The 19,354-nt window shown below is 41.3% G+C and overlaps 1 protein-coding gene across 3 annotated transcripts in view; it reads right to left on the reverse strand.

Moving 5' to 3' along the window:
- LOC122654666 (proteasome subunit beta type-3-A) overlaps positions 1-19,354 on the reverse strand; it is an 86,849-nt gene that overhangs the window by 37,432 nt on the left and 30,063 nt on the right. For all 3 annotated transcript variants that reach the window (XM_043848871.1, XM_043848870.1, XM_043848869.1), the window contains one exon: positions 7,384-7,473. In XM_043848871.1, coding sequence (XP_043704806.1) covers positions 7,384-7,473 — 90 coding nt within the window. The remainder of the gene's footprint in view (positions 1-7,383; positions 7,474-19,354) is intronic.

A 19,354-nucleotide genomic window follows, 5' to 3' on the forward strand; every position in this document is an offset into this window, starting at 1 on the left:
AACTTGTCGATGAAGGGGCATAGTACCTATGTCATTACCCTCATAGAATTGTTGGGGGAGTTGGTAAGTCCGAATGGTATAACCTTCCATCCAATTAGGTCATCTTTCGTCTTGAATGTTGTCTTCCATTCATCACCGAGACAAATGCAAATCTAATGATATCCGCTCTTCAGATCGATCTTCGGAAAGTTCTTTGCGCTAGATAACATTCCAAGCATAACATTGAGTCGAGGAATTGGAAATTGTACTTCACTATGATTTTATTGATGGATCGACTGTCGATACGCATATGCCACAAACTGTCCTTCTTTGGTCTGAGCAAGCTAGTGCGACAAATGGGCTCATGCTCTCTTGTATTAAAGTCTTTCTCAGCAACTCGTCCACTTGTCATTTAACTTTGCATGCTCTGTGGCCTGTTGGACTGAGAAGATATGCGGGCAAGTTTGGTAGCACTGACCCTGGTACGAGATCAATTGCTTGTTGAATGTCTCCCATAGGGGGCAGCTCATTTGGAAGCTCCTAAGATACAAGATCGGCAAAATTATATAACAATTCCCGAATGGGTTTCGTAAAAGTTAGTGAGGAGAAACTTCCTTTGTGTCCAAGGCCAAGACAAGGCCGGTCTCTTTGCTTGTTTGTAAGAACTCTCGTTGTGGTAGTGCTAACAACTTGTTTCCACTAGATTCTCCTTTCTCCAACGTTCTTTCTAGCTTCTTTGCAAACTTGGTGTTGGCTTTAGCATCATGTTTTGTCTTCTTTGCTGGAACATTTACAGGGCTGAACACAATGTGTTTACCCTTAAATGTGAAAGTGCATTGATTCTTCTTGGCTCCAAGCATCACATCATTGTCGTAGACTCGTAGATCCAAGGTCTACCAAGAAGTACGTCTGCCATCTGCATCGGTATAACATCATACCAACTTCTTAAATATAGGAACCCAATTTGAGTGGAATTGAACACCTTTGGTTGACTTCTATGGTGTTTCCATTAAGGAGAAAAACTGTATAAGGCAGTGGGTGATGTAGGACAAAACACGAAGAAAAAGAGGCCAAAACACTGTTCACGTGAACAGTAACATGAACAGTGTCACCACCCCCTTATTTTTGGCTTGGTGAGAATATTCCTTGAAGAATTGTGGGGGCAGATTAATCTTTTAAGTATTAGTGATTCAAGTCCTTAAGTGAAGGGTAATTTTGTCATTTTTCTAAAGCTAATAAGTTGAACTGATGGGGATCACAGGCTGGAGATTTCAGCTGCAACAATTAAGTCATCCAAGTGGATCCCACAAGGAGATTTGAAGACTAAAGAAGATTTACAAGATTTTATTATGTTTCTATTTTAATTTCAATCCTAGTTAAGGCTCTCTCTTTGGTATAGTTTAAATTTATGTTTATATGACACATAAACATAAATAGATGTGTTTGGTATGAATTATAACCCCTATTTCTCATTAAAATAAATTGATATAAGCATACATTCATAAACAGCTAGAGAGTTGTTTATGATTTATCACCATAAACTGTTAATATTTATTTATGCAGGTGTCATTAAAGAACATGTGCAGAATTACTACTTAAGTGGGGGTAAAATGGTAAAATTACTCTCTCTCTCTCTCTCTCTCTCTCTCTCTCTCTCAAACCGCCACCTCATCCCCACCAAGGTTTAAAGTATCTGTATCGGGTACCGTATCGGTCAAGTGATTTTAACAGACGTATCATTTCGGAGATACGTATCGAACAATACAGATACGCATAGAAATGATCAAAATACACATGGAAATACACTTTTGGAACAAAAAACAATATAAATAAGCAATATATAACAAGTGTCATGCATAAACATTAAAATGGTGAATAATGTATAACCAAACAATTGCATTAAATTGAAATTGTTATAAAAGATGAGGTTTCTTACATGTTGTAATGATCTATAGCCATGAAAAGTATTGGATGATGCAAAGGATTATGTTGTAGCACTCCTTGATTCGTTTTTTAGTTAAAGTGTGAAAAACCAAGATTAAATGCAAGATTTTAGACTCTTAGTTGAGAGTTTTCCTTCATTTTTTCGTTAGATTAGGAGTTGTATAGAGTCTGTGAGTGAAAACGGCTTTTTTATGGAATGTATCGATAGTATTGGTATGTATCGGAATGTATCGGTATGTATTGGTAATGTATCGGTATGTATCAAGCCGTATCGGCCGATACGTATCGATACGTATTAAACCACCCACAGAACCCTTTACTGGACATATCGATGGTATCGATACGTATCGGTCATATCGTATCATATCGGCCTGTATCGGTCGATACAATTCGAGACAATTCATTTAAAAAAAAACAAGAGACGTATCGGTATGTATCGTATCGGTCCATATCGTATCGTATCGGTCGATACTTTAAATCATTATTCCCCACCCTCTCTCTTAACATATATCATATTATATAATGGAGAAAAGTTCTCTGTGGGGGGAGTGTACCGCCCACGCCAAGACACAAAGAGGGGGCAAAATGACCGCCCTACCCCCATGAAAAGTGGAAATGCCACCCCTATGATGCCAATGCGCATTCTATCATTGGCCCCACATGCGCGCATGGGCCACGCTCCCCCACAGTGAACATCAACACTTATATTATATAATATGTACTATGTAATATAGTATCTTAATATAAAATATAATACATATACTACTATATATATTAGAATATTATATTATATAATATAAAAGGAAGGCTTTTGTTTTATAATAATATAATAATAATATGGAGAAAAGAACGCTACCTGGTCGTGTGGCCATGTGTCTCCTACGCCTAGACACAAAAGCGCGCAAAAGTACCGCACTACCCTATGGAAAGGCAGAAATCTTGCCCAAGGCGATGCTTGCACGTGCACGCCCATTGGTGATGTAGAATTATCACCAAACTGGGCTTCTTTTATTAGGAATAAGTCTAGGGTTGGAATATATATATGTTGGGCTTTTGATCCCTAGGGTTTTCTATGTAATAGGCCACTTTAATGAGCCTAAACTAGGGGTATATAGGTTGCATACGGGATTAGCCCAATGCTTAGTTTATTTTTATGTTTTTTAATTGAACCGGTTCAAATTGGTGGCATCCAATTGGTTCAATTTAAGTGATCATGTGACTTGGTTAAGTGGTCATGTGATGTAAGTTGGGCTGGATTAGGACTCTATAAGTTCAGCCATGTTTTGAGTCTATTTCCTTTAGTATTCTAGTTTCCTAGTCAGTTTAAGTTACCTAATAGGTTAGGGATAGGGTTAGGCCTTTCCTTTTTAGTGTCTAAGTCTATTTTTTAGTCTTCTATATATGTTTGTAAGGGAGGCCAGCATTGAATACGAATTTTGATTAATAAAAACTCAGCTTTATGTTTGCTGCCTTTGTTGCTGCCATTGCTCCCTTGTGTGAGTGTTGCCTTGTGGATCTCAACGTGCTAGGGTGAGTGGACTCTCACGACTCCTTGCGTCTGTCCAGATCGGGAGGTTCTTCTTCTTCAATCGAGTTTCTTCAAGCTGCTGCTGCTGCTTTCGCTTCAAGGAGATTAAACTAGTAAGTAATTTTAGTTTCCTGCATATATCCTTCCCCTCTTCATCCTCTAACCTAATCCATTCTTTCCCATCAACCCAATCAGATCACTACAGCCAGCCTTCCATCCCTTCCATTAAACCTGCAACTATTCCTTGAAGTTAAGCTTGATTCCCAAGCATTCACCTTCCAACCATCGATCTGTGCCAAACTTCCAGCAAACATCCCTCCCTCTCCCTCCTACACTCGATCCCAATTTGAGTCCCATCTGACCATCTAAACCCTAGTTTTCAGCCTAGATCCTTAAACCTAAAACCCGAAACCCTAACCCTAATTCTGCAGATTTTTCAAACTTAATTAAATCCAATTATTTTTATCCCATAATAACCCCCTAGACCTGCATATTAAACCCATATAAGACCCATTCCCAAATTCCCATCCTAAACCCTAGAATTAACCTAAAACCTAATGTTGTCCATTCGAACCAACAACCCCTTTTGCTATTGATCCTGTTATCTGGCTCCTAGTAGGTCTCCTACCTATCTAGGACTACATTAATTGGCCAGCGGGCATGTGCAGGTTCTAGAGGCCCACATAGCGATCTCTTGCGCTAATAATATATTCTTCACTTAAGCATACCAAACATATTTTTCATTATATAATCTATTAAGCCTAGTAGTAACCAAACGATTATTGTTTATAGCCCATAACCCATTATCATAATTGATTATTCATAAATAGGTCATAAATATAGATATAAACTATGCGAAAGAGAGCCTAATTAGAGTAGTTTCTATTTTTTATGTTGCACTTATTATGTCAAGTTTTTATTTTCTCTCTTTGCTTGAGGTGCAAGTATTGACCTCTTTATATTGTAAGGCTGCTATGCCTCTCCCCACGATTTACTAAGTTGAATGAGAAAAGCTTTTTGCTGCAAGTTTGTTTTCTTCTCAAGTTTTGTGTGACTTGAAGGGCTGAAGGAGCCTGGCTGGGAGAGCCAAATCCACCTATCCCAACCCCCCACTGTCACCTTCTGCATTCTTCTTCTACTCCAGGACTGTTGTGTGATCATTCTTTTGCCCAGAAGGCTACTCGAGTGTGTTGCTGCTATTCCAAGTTGTTGCTGCTGTTTCTGGTGATCAATATTCAAGGCTGAAGACATCTCCCTTCACTGTGATTATTGCCGCTGGGGATCCATCGACTGGAGTTGTGCTTCACCTCTGCAATCTCTTGTCTGCAACCTTCTAATTCCATAACACCTCCAACTTTCCACCAACCCTGCTGGGTTTTGAAACACTGCTTCCCCTTTCCATTCCCTCCACTCGATTGTCATTCCCACTTCATTCCACTGTCTGAATCTTCCATATTCCTCTTACTTTCTATTTTCATTCTCATCCTCCCATCTCCAATTTTAGCCATCAGAATTGACCAAAAATTTCAGACCAGACTTCAATCACCAAGTCTCACACTCAATTGCTGCTGGAAACCTAGAACAGCACTGTTTTGGAAGGTTTCTCCTAACCTTCTATTTTGGTGTCTTTTTCACATCTCCACATTAGGCCATCAGAACTGAACCAAATTTGGAGTCAAGCATCCTCTGAATATTCTCAACACTCGATCCAAGTTTGATCACCATCATATGGCTGGTTTGGCTTGAAACCATAAGTTTCTAATTCTGGTTTGTTACTATTCTGATGTTCTGCTGCAAATGGCATTGATCCTACTGTAGAGTGGTTCTTACTTGAACCCCTTCTACATTAGTGGGTGTTTCTCTTTTTGAAGATTTGTTCTCCCGGCGAAAAGATATGAAATTACATTCACACAACTGCGACTGTTCACTGACACTTGTACTACCTTGGGTCCACTGGCCATTCCATTGTAGAAAATACAGTAGCATCTCCAGTCTTCTTCTTGTGATTCAGCAACCAGAATGTGATTATCCACATTAATTTCATAAGTTTGCATCCCATTGTCATACTCATCTGCTGGCTGATTTTCAGGATCATCCTCAAGGGGAAGTGCATCATTAACTTCAACATCTTCCTCAGTGTCAAGGGCTGCAACAACAGTATTTGTGCTCCATGACTTATGTGGACAGAATTTTGCAGTGTCTATATTTTCTGCAGCGATTGCACTTTGACTCGTCATTCACATTCATGGAAGCTTTCCCTTTATCAGCAAATGAGGGAGCATTGCTCACCCTACCTGTGTATGGAAGTGGTCAAGTAGCCGATTGTCTCCTGTACTCCCCTGGCTTGATTACCTTTAGGTCTGGCAGGAGTCTTTAGTATGTACACTGCCTCTAATGCCCTCTGATAACAGTATCGAAGATCATAGACAACAGTTGTTCCCATTATTATTTTGACCTCTGGTCGTACCCCAAGCTTTTACCGAGATATCAACTGCATGTCATCTTCCACTCCTGTTCACAACAATAGACCATCAAACTTATCTATGTATTATGACATATATAGAGTACCCCGCCGTGGTGTATTCAGCTGATCACGCAATCAAGGTCAGAATCTCCTCAGGTGGGGTCTCGATTCTGTCAGAAAAGATGCACTAAAACGGAGCATCTGCAGGGTATAACAGTAGCTTCTCTGATATAAAGCAAGCACTAACAGAATACTATGAATACCAGTTGAGTATTGAAGGTTGAATCACTCAAACCAGGGATTCATTCGCAGGACAGCAATATGAATTGATAGAGAAATTAAAACAGTAACTTACTTGCAGGAAAACAGAGCATAGGAGAGGAAAAATATAACCAGTGGCTTCCCACCACACCCCAGACCAGAATCTCACTGTTTCCATGGGTTTCCCACCCTTTACTAAATCTCACAGCAGTTCCATTGAAGAAGGCAATAAACTCTCTATTCAAAAAATCGTGGGAGCTTTGGCTCTTTCAAGTTTTTAAATAGAAAAGCAAGAAAAACTTCAGATTCCTAGTAGGAAACTGAAAACAGGTGTACAGCCACTAGGAATAGGAAATAAAAGCTAAAAGAGGACTCTCCAACATGGTGGAGTCCTTTTACAACTGAAACTATTAATTGAAATAAAATTACTTGGCTGGTGGTCTCAGCTGCCATTCTCCTAAACAGGCTACTAAGCCTGTTTGGAAAACATATTTAACAGACCTTTTAAGGATTGTTTGCCTCTCCTGCGGAAGTAGTTTTTAAACTCCCCTGCATCAACCTACACTAGATCATTATTTTCGCGTACCAGGATTCCTTGAAAACACCAGAGACCCACAAAACAAATCTGAACCCTGCAGCTCTATCACTTAATTTTTTGCAAAATGTGTTTTAACCAATTGAAATTTTAAAACAGTATGTCTCTATGTAAACCCAATACCAGCAAGAAAGTATCATGATGGGCATTGAATACGACAAGAAATCAGGACTACTTGATAAGCATCTAAATACCTGCACTATCTACAATGAGTATTGCATAGATACATATCCCCATTCTGCATACAGAGATAAGGTTGCTCCATTGTGACCAAGTGGTCACGGGTTCGAGTCTGGAAACAGCCTCTCTGTGAAAGCAGGGATAAGGCTGCATACATTATGACCCTCCTCAGACCCCGCAGTGGCGGGAGCCGCGTACACTGCGTACGCCCTTTTTATATCCTCATTCTCGATACAGAGGTTAGCATAAAATGAATTGCCAAACATTATAGCAAATTTTAATCCAAAACAGATAATGACTTCATCAAATGTGACAGGACAAACCGATTTTAAGATAATGTAAAAAATTGTCGCTGTTGGCATTCCATTGTAAGTAACCAAATTCCATACAATAACCATAAGATCATAAGCATGAGAAAGGAAGGTAACATACTTTGCACCAATTGAATCCATTGTGCAGATAAAGGGCTTGTCATTATCTCCCAATCCAGCGATCACAGGTTGGCAGAAATACGGTCCAAATCTATAAGAAGAACCAGATTACATGTCTTAGTGGCATTATCTTCATTGCTTGAAATTGCAGCACGGAAAAAAAAGAAGTTGATATTCAACAGTGAAATTTTATTGCTTAGTAAATCAAATAGTACAGAACATAGAATACAGAAAACAACAACCACAATAACATGATCAAAAGTACAACAACAGCAGAGGCCGAAGGCACAAGAAACATTCTAAGCTACTGGGTATGCACCCAGATAAAAGAAATCCATATTAAACCCATCCCTAGCAAACCAATCTTCTAAGGAGTTGGCAGACCTCAATGTCCAAGAAAAAGAGAACCCTCCCTATACCATAAAATAAAAATAACTTTACAAAGAAAATATAGCAAACATTCACCGAGCATGGATGCTGAAACCAGATGATTTCAACAAGCTACACAAACATGCTTTATACAAATATTAGGCCAATTTAATTCAGAAACTCTTCTCCTCCCTCCTCATCCAATGAAGTACAAAAGAAAATTGCACCCCCCCCCCCCGTCCCCCCTAAAATAAAAATAACTTTAATATAGCAAACATTCACCGAGCATGGATGCTGAAACCAGATGACTTCAACAAGCTACACAAACAGGCTTTATACAAATATTAGGCCGATTTAATTCAGAAACTCTTCTCCTCCCTCCTCATCCAATGAAGTACAAAAGAAAATTGCAACCCCATCCTCCCACCCCTCATTCGGACAAAGAAACCTGGCTCCCCTCCAACAATGGTATCTTTAGTTCCCGCTTAGCTTGGGATTTTGTTAGACCCCATGGCCCCTCAGTCCCCTGGCGCAATCTTGTTTGGTTCAAAAGCCACATTCCTAGACACTCCTTCAATGTCGGGAGAACCCTACACAATTGCCTCCCCACCCAATCCTTCCTCATTCATCGCCACATCCCTGTTTCCCCCTCCTGTATCCTTTGCTGGAATGGGAATGAGGACATTGACCACCTTTTATTCTCCTTCCCCCTTACATCCTCTATTTGGAAAAAAGCTTTACAGTCCATCTGGCCCCGAAACAGACGCCCCCTTCCCTTCACCCAAGAGTGGCTTTGGCTTGATATGTCCTTTCCTGGCAGCTCTATTTGCGATACAGTTGGCAAGCTTGTGTTTGGTGCTGCTATCTCTCACATATGGATGGAGCGGAATCTTCGTAGATGGACTTCCAACTCCCGGTCCTTAGACCTGATTTGGAAAGCCGTCTTTTTTGATATCAACTCTAGGCTCCACATGCTTCCTTATGGCTCTCTTATAGACTCCCCAAGGAATAGGCAAATTGTTGTTACCTGGGGCTTAGATTCTTCTCTCTTTGGCTCTCCTAGCCAGGGCCCCACGCCCGTGGTTTGAGCTTGTATAGTTCCCCCCTCCCCCTCTTTTCCTCCCCTACTTTTGGGATATTGGTTATGAATTTATTGTTCACCCAAAAAAAATTTTGCAACAATATAGTGTCTAAAGTTACCATGGACTGCACCACATGTCAGCAACACGTCAACACTAAAAAAGGACATAATTTATAAAACATCAACTATAACTTTGAAATAGTTAATCACATATCAGATGCCTAAGATGTAAAAATACACTAATGGAAAACCTTGAGTAACAAGGACATGTCTATATTTTATTTGCTGGCCATAAGGACATGAGTCAGACACTGACAAGAATAACCCCACCACAAGAAAATGCATTTTTATTTAAATAAAAATTAATGAAAGAGAGTGCATAAATGTTGCATGAAGAAAACATATTATATGTAGCAGCATGCCAGCTTGAAGAGCCAACATAGATATAGTTGCACCCGTTTAATTGCATACCAGAAGAATGAACTTATTATATACATATATAAATGTGTCCATATGTCAAATTTCTATGGTCATTATGTTGGATATTGACATATCTGTGCCCTTGTTCAGTAGTATCAAACATATGCTACTTCCACAGTTATGAACATGGAAATATGGAAAAAGCACCTTCATCCATCCTATAGATCAAAAGAATATCATGAACTAGCCAAAGGTAACATCGGCTCAACTCTGCAAGTATGTGAAATATTTTGAATTGAATCCAACAGATATCAGTGACAGCTCAACAGAACAAAGTATTAGTGACTCCTTGAAATCTTGGTAAAGAAAAAAATTTATGCTAGTAACTAAATTAATATCTGTTTGGCTCTTTTTCCGGTCCCTCAAACAATCAGTCTACCGTCGGATTGATCAACCGTAACGAACAGTGTGTGATACAAGCGCCGGCGTGCCAGAGTCTGCAATACTCAAAGTTTGAAGAAAATTGCACTTCTGACTTCTACCAGGAGATGTGGATTCTCCTCTTACCTCGGTGATGTAAACTGTCTGTCTAAAACCAGCCACTGGTGTAGGGATTCTTCCCTACACCAGCAGTCGTGGGGTTGTTAGGATTTAAATTAGTATTTGTTTTTATTATTCTTTATTGAGTTGTAATTCTAAGTTAGGATTCCTAGTGCAAGTTTGAATCCAAATTAGAAGTCCTGGTCTTAGTTAGCATTAGCATTCCTATTTCTATTTTGAGTCCTAGTCCTAGGCCTGATTTGGTATGATTTCTATTTCAATTTTGGATTGATTTGTTGAAATAGTCAACAAATAGATTTTTGGTCAAAAAAATGAAATTGTTTTGGTTGTATCAATATGAAATATTTCAAGAAGAAAAAAATCCATTTGATAGTTCAAATTCTAAGAATAGATTCTCTATATTTCTTTGGGAAGGATGGTGGTGGTGACGGTGGTGGTAGGGTAGTGGTGACGTGGAAGTAGTGGGGGTGGTGGTGGTGGCGATGGCAATGGTGGTGGTGGCGGCAGTAACGGTGGCAGGGCAGTGGTGGCGGTGGTGGTGGTAACAGGGTAGTAGTGGTGGTAGTGGTGGTGGTGGCGGTGGCAATGGTGGGAGTAGGGTGGTGGTGGCGGTGGCAATGGTGGGAGTGGGGTGGTGATGGTGAGACCATTAGGAGAGGATGGTGTTTTATTTTTAACATGAAATTACTACTTTGCCCATGAAATTAACCATGTGTTCATTCAAGAGCAAGAGTGCTAAATCAAATGAAATAGAAAACAGCTCCTCAGCTATTTCAGAATTTCTATTTCACTGAAATAAGGTGCAAAAATCAAACCAAACAATTTCAGAAATAGAAATCACCCCCTGAAATTGAAATAGAAATCATACCAAATCAGGCCCTAGTTAGCATTCCTATTTCTATTTTGAGTCCTAGTCATAGTTAGAATTTATTTTCTGTCCAGCCTTAAAGGCATGTAAGAACTCAATTGAGCCCCCCCACGATTTAATGAAGAAGAATATTGCTTTAATGCATTCCACTGTCCTGAGATAGGCTGTGAAGATGAGGCTGAGATAGCCTTCACTAGTTCACTGCTTCTCTCCTTCAAGTGCATTCAAGTTTGTTCAAGTTTGCTACTGCTGAGTGTGTGAAGATTCATAGCTCAGTTATTCAAATCTGCTATCAGTTCAAGGATCCATCCCACAACAAGTAAGCATATAATCCCCAATCCCCCAAACCCTTCTTCTCCTAATCCCTTCCCTAACCCTAACTCCAAACCCTAGATCTCTTCTCCTTTCATTTTCCCTAAAACCCAAACCCTAAATCGATACGTATCTTAGTTTATATCTGTAACTCCATTAGAACACTTCAAGACCTTTAATAGGAGACTCCTCCACATCAGCTTATCCTACCCATACCATCAAACCCTAAACTCCATTAAACCCTAACCCTAATTTCATTTAATCATCAATTCTGCCCTAGCCGATTGCATTAAACCCAAGCAGATCCTGGTTCTGGTTCTAGTTGGCTTTATCTCCAGCTGGAATCACATTATTTTAGTATCAGAGCAAGCTATGGGTTCTCCAAAATCAAGAGATCCAATCACTCTACAGCAACTGGCTGACATAGTCTAGGTTTTATCTGAAGATGTGAAGACCATCAAGCAAGAGGTTGATATACTGTCACAACAAGGACCTACTGCACCTCCACAATAGATACCACAAATTGAAGCTGTTGTTTCCTACACCAACAACCGACATCCATGTAGGTTACCACAGAGGGTTCCCACACAACAAACACACAGGGTTAACAACAATTCTGCCTACGAAGAGGATGAAGATCACAATGGAAATCAGTACTACCGTGATGACAAGCATAAGGTAAAGCTGGATCTGAAAGAATATAATGGGAAACATGACCCTATTGCATCCCATGACTGGTTGAGTGCTTTAGATGACTACTTCAAGTGGTTTCTGTTGTCTGAGGACCGAAAGATGCAGCTGGCCACTACTAAGTTAACTGGAGGATCTAGAGATTGGTAGCATACACATAAAGACAGGTTGATCCGTCGTCACATGGAACCAGTTACTTGGGCAGCTATGAAAGAGATTCTCAAAGAAAAGTACCTACCTCCTTATCAGAGGCGTTTGCATGATCAGCTGAACACTATACGACAAGGTACTTTAACAGTTGAGGAGTATATTGATAAATTCAATGACTTGCTCTCACGAACAGGTGTAGATGAGAAATGCTGACCAGCTTATATCCCATTTCAAGTTGGGATTGAGGATTGACATTAAAGAGAAGATGGGCGTGGTTGAAATATATAATCTGAATCACAGTTTTGAAAAGGCCATGGATGCTGAAGATTTAATCAAAGCTACCCCACGAAGGTTCACACCGCAGTCCGGTGATGTTAGGAGAGCTTTTACTCCTAATAGATCTAGTGATTTCCCTACTCGGACTCCACCAACTACAGAGGAAAAAGGTAAGGCACCTATGGGTAGTCAAAACCCCAACAAGAGGTTCATTATGCACGATACTGTCCACAAAGAGGGAAGTCCAATTCAATAATTGCAGCTATGGAAGCTAGTCCAGATGTCCAAGTGTGTGACCCACAGCTTAATGACGATTGGGCTGTTAATGCTGCCCTTGAGGGAGAAGATTATGATGATACTTTGGAAGATGATATTTATGAAGTGAATGCAATAACCCGCATTCTGGTTGCTGAATCTAAAGGAGAGGATTGGCGTCGGCATTGCATCTTTTATACACTGATGGATAGTGGATCAGCAACAACACAAGTGATCGTGGACAGTGGTAGTTGTGTCAACGTAGTTTCTCTTAAGATTGAATCTCACCCACAACCCTACAAGGTATCTTTACTTAATAGCGACACTCTAGAGGTTAATCAGCGATGTTCAGTACCACTTAAGATTTCTGGTTACGAAGAGAATGTCTGGTGTGATGTGATTCCTATGATTCTGACTGATGTATTACTTGGGAGACCATGGTTGTATGGTAACAATGTGTTGACGAGAGGTACAAAGAATCAGTGTTTCTTTGACTTCAAGGGAAAACCACTGGTTCTTAACCCACTCAATATACCATTGATGAAGCCAAGGCTTAGAGCTGCCCAGTTGAAGCGACAACAGATTTTGAAGACTATTGATAATAAACAGCCAATGAAAGCAGGATCAAGCAATAAGGTGCCACGTGCTAGTACAGGTACTGGTAAGGCAAAACCCATGGAGCCACAACTTTTGTCCCTACCCCACCGTGAATTCCTTGCTACCAATGAAGGACAGGGTTGATACTAGCCTTAGTCATGAAGGTAGTGTCGCCAGCCATTACTACTATTCACCCCAAGCCCATAAAAGATCTACTTGATGACTTCTCAGATCTAGTACCAAACGATCTTCCAGATGAGCTACCTCCTATGAGGGATATTCAACATGCCATTGACCTAGTACCAGGTTCGGTGCTACCAAATCTACCCACTTACCGTCTTAGCCCTACTGAGCATGCCGAGCTCAAGAGACAAGTGGATGACCAGATTCGCAAGGGGTTTATTGTTTAGAGCATGAGCCCATGTGCTGTCCCAGCATTACTTACTCCAAAGAAAGATGGTACATGGAGGATGTGTATTGATAGCAGGGCAATAGATAAGATCATTGTCAAGTACAGATTTCCGATTCCACGACTTGACGACATGTTAGATATGCTTACAGGTGCTTCCTTCTTTTCGAAGATTGACTTGAAGAGCGGATATCATCAGATTCGGATCCACCCAAGAGATGAGTGGAAGACTGCTTTCAAAATAAAGGATGGTTATATGAATGGAAAGTGATGCCCTTCGGTCTCACAAATGCGCCAAGCACCTTCATGCGTGTAATGACACAGGTACTTTGTCCATTCATCTGCAAGTTTCCCGTGGTTTACTTTGATGACATTCTTATCTACAGTCACACCACTGAGGACCATCTCGATCATCTGAAGCACGTGTTGAGAGTGTTACGTACAAAGAAACTCTTCATCAACCTCAAAAAGTGTTCTTTTATGTTGCCTAAGGTTGTCTTCCTTGGGTTTATTATATCTTCAGAAGGGGTTGAAGCTGATCCGAAGAAAGTGCAAAGCATAGTCGATTGGCCAGTACCACAAACCTTAACAGAGGTCAGGAGCTTCCACGGCCTAGCATCTTTTTATCGGCGTTTTATTCGGAACTTCAGTGGCATCATGGCAACCATTACTAAATGCATGAAGGAAAGTAAGGGCAGATTCCAATGGACACCGGCTGCTACCAAAGCTTTTGCATTGATCAAGCAAAAGAGGACTGAGGCACCTGTTCTACGGCTTCCAAACTTTGATGTCATATTTGAGGTAGCTACAGATGCATCCCATGTTGGGATTGGAGGAGTTCTCATGCAATCAAATCATTTCATTGCCTACTACAATGAGAAACTCAACGATGCTAAGTGGCGTTACTCTACCTATGATTTGGAACTTTATGCAGTGATCCAGATTCTAAAGCATTGGAGACACTACCTTGTGGGCAAAGAATTTATTCTATATTCTGACCATGAAGCCCTTAAGTATCTCCATTCTCAAAGATCCATATGCAACCGACATGCTAAATAGATTGCCTATCTCCAAGAGTTTAATTTCACTCTGAAGTACAAGGCAGGCAAAGAGAACCACGTAACTGATGCGCTAAGTAGGAAAGTACTCACCATGTCCACCTCTTCTACTCACAGTACAGGCATCAAACATATCAGGGATGAGTACACGGCTGATTCTGATTTTTCTCCCATTCATACTACATTACAGCAAGGTGGAACTGATGCCAAATACTCCCTACGTGATGGATATCTTTTCTTAGGGACATGCCTATGTATCCCTAACACGTCCCTTTGACAACACCTCATTAGGGAGCTACATGGTGGTGGCATGGGAGAGCATTTTGGCGTTAGCAAGACATATGCTGTAGTTGCTGATTTGTATTATTGGCCACATCATCAGCGCGATGTACAGCAAGTGATACAACGATGTCGTGCTTGTCAACTTGCCAAGGGTGATAAGCAAAACACAGGTCTCTACACACCTCTTCCAGTGCCTCATGCCCTCTGGTTACATATTAGCATGGATTTTGTTTTGGGTTTACCATCTACACGGGAGCGTCATGATTCTATATTTGTAGTGGTAGATAGGTTTTCAAAGATGGCTCATTTTCTTCCCTGCCGAAAGACATTTGATGCAAGTCACATAGCCAAACTCTTCTTCAAAGAGGTGGCACGTATTCATGGGCTACCCGAGTCTATTGTTTTTTATCGTGATATGAAATTCACTAGCTATTTTTGGAAGACCCTGTGGCTGAAGACCAATACCAAGCTGAAGTTCTCCACCGCCTTTCATCCTCAGACAGATGGGCAGACTGAAGTGGTTAATCGCAGCTTAGGCAATCTCCTCTGATGTCTTGTTCGTGATCATGAGAAAGATTGGCCTTCTATCCTTGATATTGCTGAGTTCGCATACAACAGTTCTATCAATCGGATCACTGGCCGTACCCCATTTGAGATTGTTTTGGGTATGCAACCCAAGCGCCCCGTGGATTTGTTTCCTCTTTCTCCCCATGTTCGTGTTAGTGTGGAAGCTGATGAGTTCCTCCGCCACATCACCGAGGTCCATGCCGACGTTCGCTAACACATTGCTACTAACAATGAAGGATACAAGGCAACAGCTGATCATCATCACCGATATGTGGAATTCTAACCTGGTGATTTGGTGATGGTTCGTATTTCTCCTAAGCGACTTCCTTCTGGGGCCAATCATAAGCTCCATCCTCTCAAGATGGGTCCTTTCAAGGTACTACAACGCATTGGGACCACTGCCTATATGCTCGAGCTTCCCCCGTCCATGAAGATTAACAATGTTTTCAACGTGGCTGATCTCACTCTCTATGTCGGCCACCATTCGGACGAAGGTGATACTGAACATGCTCTCCGCCTCCCACAGTTTACCACTCCTACTGTTGATGTCATCGAGAATGTGCTTGACAACAAGTTTACTACTATGTGGGGTGGTCGCGGCTATTACTCTTTCCTTGTTAAATGGAAGGATCATCCTGACAGTGACAGTACCTGGATTCACGCCGACGACTTCAAGCGCCTTGATCCAGATCTCTACAAGCACTACATGTCTTTCATCCATTCGTCGGAGACGAATGTTTTTAAGAGGGGGGGAGTTGATGTAAACTAGCTGTCTAAAACCAGCCGCAGGTGTAGGGATTCTTCCCTACACCAGCATAAGTAACCATCGGGTAGGTGTAGGGGAATTTCCCTACACCAGCAGCAGCCGTGGGGTTGTTAGGATTTAAATTACAATTTGTTTTTATTATTCTTTATTGAGTTGTAATTCTAAGTTAGGATTCCTAGTGCAAGTTTGAATCCTAATTAGAAGACTTAGTTAGCATTCCTATTTCTATTTTGAGTCCTAGTCCTAGTTAGCATTCTTATTTCTATTTCCTAGTCATAGTTAGAATTTATTTTCTGTCCAGCCTTAAAGGCTATATAATGTAAGAGCTCAATTGAGCCCCCCACAATTTAATAAAGAAGAATATTGCTTTAATGCATTCCACTGTCCTGAGATAGGCTGTGAAGGTGAGGCTGAGATAGCCTTCACTAGTTCACTGCTTCTCCCCTTCGAGTGCATTCAAGTTTGTTCAAGTTTGCTACTGCCGAGTTTGTGAAGATTCATAGCTCAGTTGTTCAGATCTGCTATCAGTTCAAGGATCCATCCCACAACAAGTATGCATATAATCCCCAATCCCCCAAACCCTTCTTCTCCTAATCCCTGCCCTAACCCTAACTCCAAACCCTAGATCTCTTCTCCTTTCACTTTCCCCAAAACCCAAAACCCAAACCCTAAATCGATACCTATCTTAGTTTATATCTGTAACTCCATTAGAACACTTCAAGACCTTCAATAGGAGACTCCTCCACATCAGCTTATCCTACCCATACCATCAAACCCTAAATTCCATTAAACCCTAACCCTAATCTAATCTAATCATCCATTCTGCCCTAGCCGATTGCATTAAACCCAAGCAGATCCTGGTTCTGGTTCTGGTTCTGGTTCTAGTTGGCTTTATCTCCAGCTGGAATTACATTTCTCGGTTGCTCCAAGGACTTTAAATTATAAAGCAAGATCGCAATACACTAAGAAAAGAAAATTCACAAGACCAAATGACTAAGTTGAAAGTGGAAAACCAAGAATTTCTATTGATCTCAATACTAGTACATACAAAGGACATACCACTAAGGGAGAAATCAAAAGAAGAACTTGATAAGCAGAATGACCGCGATGGTCAAAGAGAAGATTACACTAAGGAAAATAAAAATGCAGTAAAGACAAGTAAAATAAAAGGTTTTTGATTGATCGAGAGATCTCTCTCGCTTCTTAGATTCTGACTTTTATACTTGTGAGGATGGTGTCATCATTGGGAATTCTTTAACCGCACCCTCTTTGGCGGATGCAGAACTGTTTGATCCCACGTATCCCTCGATTAGTTCCCCCTCCAATAGTAGTGTTAGTATTGGGTGCTTCACGGTTACAACCGTTCTGGTCCCACTATCTCTCCTCGTGGGGAATCTACCTCGTTGACCGATCTTTTTGCAACTTGAACTCGATCGGTCTACTATTACTGGTCAATCGGTAATTTTAGGGTGTAAACAATGCCCCTTGCAACTTCTGAGGATGATGCTTATAAAGTCCTTATGAGGTTGCAACACCTCCTTAAGCCGTTGATTGATCTTCAGTTGCACCATGCAATCGGCCCTCGAAATCTCTTCTCTCCCTTTCCAGTCGTTTTATACTTTTAAAACACCTGGAGAGACGTTTGTATAGACAATTGCTTTGGCGGGTAACTCTGCCATTTAATGCCACCTGTCTATCTTCCTCCTAATATGACGGCGCTCCTGCTTTTCTAGGGATTCAGTCAACTAAGAAATCTCGAGTGCTTCTGAAAAAGAGAATCACCTTTCCTTAGGAGAGATATCAGGTTCTTTTCTGCGCATTCATCAGCCTTTCCATCTTCTCCTTTCTTTTCTGAAAATGATTGAGAGCCCGCCTTATCCTTTCCCGGAGTCTGCCGTGAGGACTGAGATGAACTCTACCCCTGCTTCTTTTGACATCTCAGCTGCTTCATTGCCTGGCAAGCCCTTCTTTTTCTGCTGAGAATCAGCTCCATTCTTATTTTGATCAACTGCAGAAAGAAAGAGGGCCTATACCAGACGACACAGTTCGCCATGAAACTCTGATTCCTTTCCAATCCCACTTCATAGTAGGTTCTTGTTTTTCGTCTCCCTCTCAGACACTACACGTTACTCCTCAGTTGATCAGTGAGACCAAATTGTTCCGCCAAGGAATCCTTTTTTCCCCCAAAGGAGCTCGTAGAGCTTTTTCTCGCTTCTGACCCTGTCATTCACAAGCTTGGAATAACTGGGTTGACAGGATGGCTAAGTACAAGATGGATTCTTGGCGAAGGCTCGGCATAGTCAAAGCTATTAATTTTTCAAAAACTTCTATTCCTGCCAACAAACCCCTCTTATCAGCTGCTCTGTGCTTTTGGTCCCAATCATCCAACACCTTCCACTTCCGTTTTGGTGCAATGAGCCCTACTTTGCTGGACGTTGGAGCCCTTCTAGGGCTTCGCTCAGGTGGGGAGGAGTTCCACGGTAAATCCTTGGCGTCTTCTGAAGATCATGGGATTGATTTTTCCAAGAATGCAAGCTACCTTTCTCACCTCAATCAGCACCAACATACCAGCGGTTTGGTTACAAAGAAAGAGTATGTTGCCTTCCTCCATTATTGGATATGTCGTTTCTTGATTTGCACCCGAGCCAATAAGGTTGGCAAACCTTTCCTTCGTTTGGCCAATACTCTGGCCGAAAATCGTCCTGTTGATCTTGCAGCCTTTGTTCTTTCTTCCCTCTACCGAGGGTGTAATGAACTTTGTTAAGTCAGATTTATCACTAGGGGAGACCCCTTCAGGCTTTTACAACTTTGGCTATATGCGTACTTCCCAGAGCTCGGTCCATCTCCCTCATCTGACCATTTCCCAGTAGTTGGTTACAAGTTCTTAAGTGAGGCGCCCACCAAGCCTCTAGACAAATACTTTTACTTTCTCCAAAGTCTTCCTTTTGAACATGCCCCAGAGTTACTTACTCCTTTTTATCTGAATGATAGACTCCCCGAAAAAATCTTTTTTACTCTGTCAAACCCTTTGTCTGACCGAGCATTGTGGGCTCGATTTCTAGTCCCCCGCGACCTTCATTTTGGCGTTACATTCGAGCACACGGGGAACAATGTGTGTGGTGTTGAGCCTTACAACCCACAATTCTGTGCTCGCCAATTTGGTCTTGTCAAGTCATCCTTGACTTTCCCACCCATACATTAGCAAATGGTCAACCTGACTGAGATGTGTTCTTCGATCAAGAGAAATTCCATGTGGTTGACTATGCCAAACTGGTGGGCCTGATCAAGTTCGAGTCCCAAGATTTCCAAGC

Source organism: Telopea speciosissima, chromosome 3, assembly GCF_018873765.1.
Source record: "Telopea speciosissima isolate NSW1024214 ecotype Mountain lineage chromosome 3, Tspe_v1, whole genome shotgun sequence".
Classification (NCBI taxonomy): Eukaryota; Viridiplantae; Streptophyta; class Magnoliopsida; order Proteales; family Proteaceae; genus Telopea; species Telopea speciosissima.